At 42.8% G+C, this 3,406-nt stretch overlaps 1 gene segment (V, D, J or C); it reads left to right on the top strand.

Annotated features, from left to right (window-relative positions):
* LOC122555287 overlaps window positions 1-2,068 on the top strand; it is a 38,153-nt gene extending 36,085 nt beyond the window's left edge. The window contains 1 exon segment of the V gene segment in view: window positions 776-2,068. Coding sequence covers window positions 776-779 — 4 coding nt within the window.
* Window positions 2,069-3,406: the final 1,338 nt, after the last annotated feature.

Here is a 3,406-nt window from a genome sequence, read left to right on the forward strand (position 1 = left end):
GGAGGCCACATCGGGTGCAGAGGATGCAATAGATGATGTGTGTGGAGGTGTGGACAAACTTTCCTCATTCCTGAAGAAGGGCTTATGCCCGAAACGTCGATTCTCCTGTTCCCTGGATGCTGCCTGACCTGCTGCGCTTTTCCAGCAACACATTTTCAGCTTATGCTCAATACCCTGTCTAATGAAGGCAAGCATACCATAGCCTTTTTAACCACTCTATCCACCTGTGCAGCAACCTTCAGTGTACAATGGACCTGAACTCTCAGATCTCTCTGCTCATCAACCTTTCCCAAGGCTCTTCCATTTATTGTATCCTCCCTACTTTTTCAATCGCACTGGCAATAAAACATAGCATTCTATCAACTTTCACAACTGCTTGCTGTAGCTGCATCATTACCTTCTGTAATTCATAAACCAGGACACCCAGTTCTCTCTGCATCTCGGAGCTCTACAACCTCTCATTATTTAGATAATTTACTTTTTTTTATTCACAATTGACAATTTCACTCTTTCTCACATTGGACTCTATTTCAATTGTCAAGGTCCCAAACGCTCTCCTTGCTTTCCTCTTTCCTATCAACACGCCTCGTTGCCCAAGGTTTAGGTGATCTGATCTAACTTTGTTTGTGTAGTACTTTGTTTTATAATGCTTCAAGAAACACGTTAGGAAATGTTAGTATATTAAAGGTGCTATTAATTTACCTGTTTGTTAGCATTGAAATATGGTTTACTATATTACCATGTTTTACATATTTTGTGTTGACATTTATTCTAGGTAATAAACACATCATCTCAAGACCAATAACTGGAGGAAAGATTGGAATGTTATTTCAACCAATTTTGAACTTGTGAAAGTCGTAGTCAGAACTTTATATTGTTAAATGCAGTCTCATCTACATTTCACCCTGCTTTATCATTGCTGTTAAATTTCTTTTGGTTATGAAAACTGGGATGAAACTTGCACTCAATGTACGCATGCATGAGCCATTACCTCCTCAGAGATTACATGACCATGGAAGTGAGGGGTAAGTTGGGGGTAGAATACAAAGAAGTTTTTAGCTAGCCATGATATTTTGGAGACTGTGGTGTGTGGGTCAGCTGTGATTTTCCTGCCTGTGACATTGTCAAAATTCTCTTCAGATTAATGTTACTATGATGGATGAAAAGTATTGTCTCCCTGCAATGTTCTCCTTGTGTTTACTGTTCAATAATGTTCACTATGCTTATTCCATTTGCTGCTTGTATCATACAGAAAGTGTAAAATGTTTACTTTGCAGCTGCAATAAACAGTAATTATGTGTTCTAAAATTACAACAATTTAAAGAGTTGTGGGACTTGGCAAGATGGTGGCAATTTATTCGATCTGCCGTGCATGGCTCTGCCTAACAGCCAAGGTTCATTGGTGTTTTTTGCCATCCCTGGCTAACTTCTATGAAAGAATTGTTAATTTAAAACTTTGAGAACACATGCTTGTTCACATTTTGGAGAGGGAAAGATGCCAAAGGGAAAGGTAGTGAGCAAACAGCAGCAGGGAGGACACTCCCCGCAGCACTGGGCAAGCTAGAGACCCCAGCAGCGGCGCCTCCCGAACCCCCGAGGGACTTTATGGATCCGCAGGAATTGGCGGCGGCGATGGCAAGATTCACTGCAGAGGTTGAGGCTGCGTTCGAGGAGATTTGAGCCCAGATCCAACCCATCGTGTCTCTGCTGCAAAAGCATGAATGGGAGCTCCGGGACATCGGGGAGTGGATGGAAAATGTGGAGGGTCGAACCATGGCCTCAGAGTGGCAATCGAGTCCTCGTCTGGACGGATCCAGACACTGGACCAGCAAGGGCGGGCCTTGTGAGATCAGGTCGACCTCGAAAATTGAGTTCAAAGGTCGAATCTACGGATTGTCAGGCTCCCGGAGGGTGAAGAAGGTGGGCAGTCAGTCAGCTTCTTTGAACACTGACTGTCACAGTTCCTGGGCCTTCAAATCGAGGTCTGGCCATCTGCAGATTGAAAGGGCCTACCTGGTGGCAGTGCGCAGATCTGGGCCAGTACAGCACCCCCACACGGTCCTAGTGCACTTCCACTCCTACAAGGGCAAGCAAAGAGCGATAGCCTCCAGATCACTGGGAAAGACTCTCAGAAACTGCTGCACAAGGGATCAAAAGTTATGTTCTTCCAAGATTTCTCAGCAGTTGTAATCCAAAAGAGGAAGTCCTTTAATGAAGTTAAGAAGAGGCTGAGGAACCTGGGCATCCAGTACTCCATGAGGTACTCGGTGGTGCTCCATTTCAGCCAGGAGGATTCGATTTATACGTTTGACTCGGCAGATAAAGCCAAGAACTTTGTGGACACTTTAAAATAGACCGACTGATCTGAAGAATATGGTTAATGTTTGTCCTCTTTTCCTTCTTACCCTGTTTTTTACCCCTTGTCCCTTTTTTCCTCTCTCCCTAATAATTCTTTTAAGAACAAAGAATCTTGGAATATGTTGTTCCTACTATATATTTATAACTGGATTTTATCACGGGAAGGTTTATGGGTGTCTTTTGTTGTTTTCCCCTTTTTTTGTTTTTTTTCTTTTAATCATAATTGGGGTTGATGTGGAGCCAGGGATGGGTGGTGTGCTTATCCTGACTTTGTTGTCTTTTGTTGATTTAAGGATCATCTCCTTGTTTACTTATTTAATTTTGCCTAAGGCTGGGGCACAGTATAGGATTGAAGGAGTTGTGAGGGGGCGGGCTGGATAAGGTGAGTGCTCCCTATGGGCAGGGGGGGGGGGGGGGGGAAGAGTCACCCGTTCAAGGCTTTCCAGTTGGTTTTCTTTGTAGTTTTTTTGGCAGCAATAGTTGTTTGTAGTTATGTTAAAGTAGTTTTTGTATACACAATTTTACGAATCTGAGACTTCATTTACTTGTACTCGGTGCATTGCAAGCAGGGTTCTCCCTCCTTGGGAGGGTTCAAGGGTCTCTGAAAGGGGATATGGCTAAGAGTCTTGTTAAGTGGTGCACCTGAACATCAAGGGAAGTCATTCACCTGCTAAAAGTAAAAAGGGATTTCTAGCTTTAAGAGGGAGAGGGTTGATATTGCCCTGTTGCAGGAAATCCATCTTGACCATGGGGAACACCTGAAGTTACAACAGGGGGGTTATTACAGGGTATTCCTTTCATCCTTTACGACCAAAAGTAGGGGAGTGGCTATACTTATCCAGAAAAATCTACCGTTCACATTATTAGAGCAGGTGAAAGATGAGCAAGGGCAGTTTATTAAAGGTGCTACTTAATTTACCTGTTTGTTAGCATTGAAATATGGTTTACTATATTACCATGTTTTACATATTTTGTGTTGACATTTATTCTAGGTAATTAACACATCAACTCAAGACCAATAACTGGAGGAAAGATTGGAATGTTATTT

The sequence above is a fragment of the Chiloscyllium plagiosum genome, chromosome 1 (genome assembly GCF_004010195.1).
Source record: "Chiloscyllium plagiosum isolate BGI_BamShark_2017 chromosome 1, ASM401019v2, whole genome shotgun sequence".
NCBI lineage: Eukaryota > Metazoa > Chordata > Chondrichthyes > Orectolobiformes > Hemiscylliidae > Chiloscyllium > Chiloscyllium plagiosum.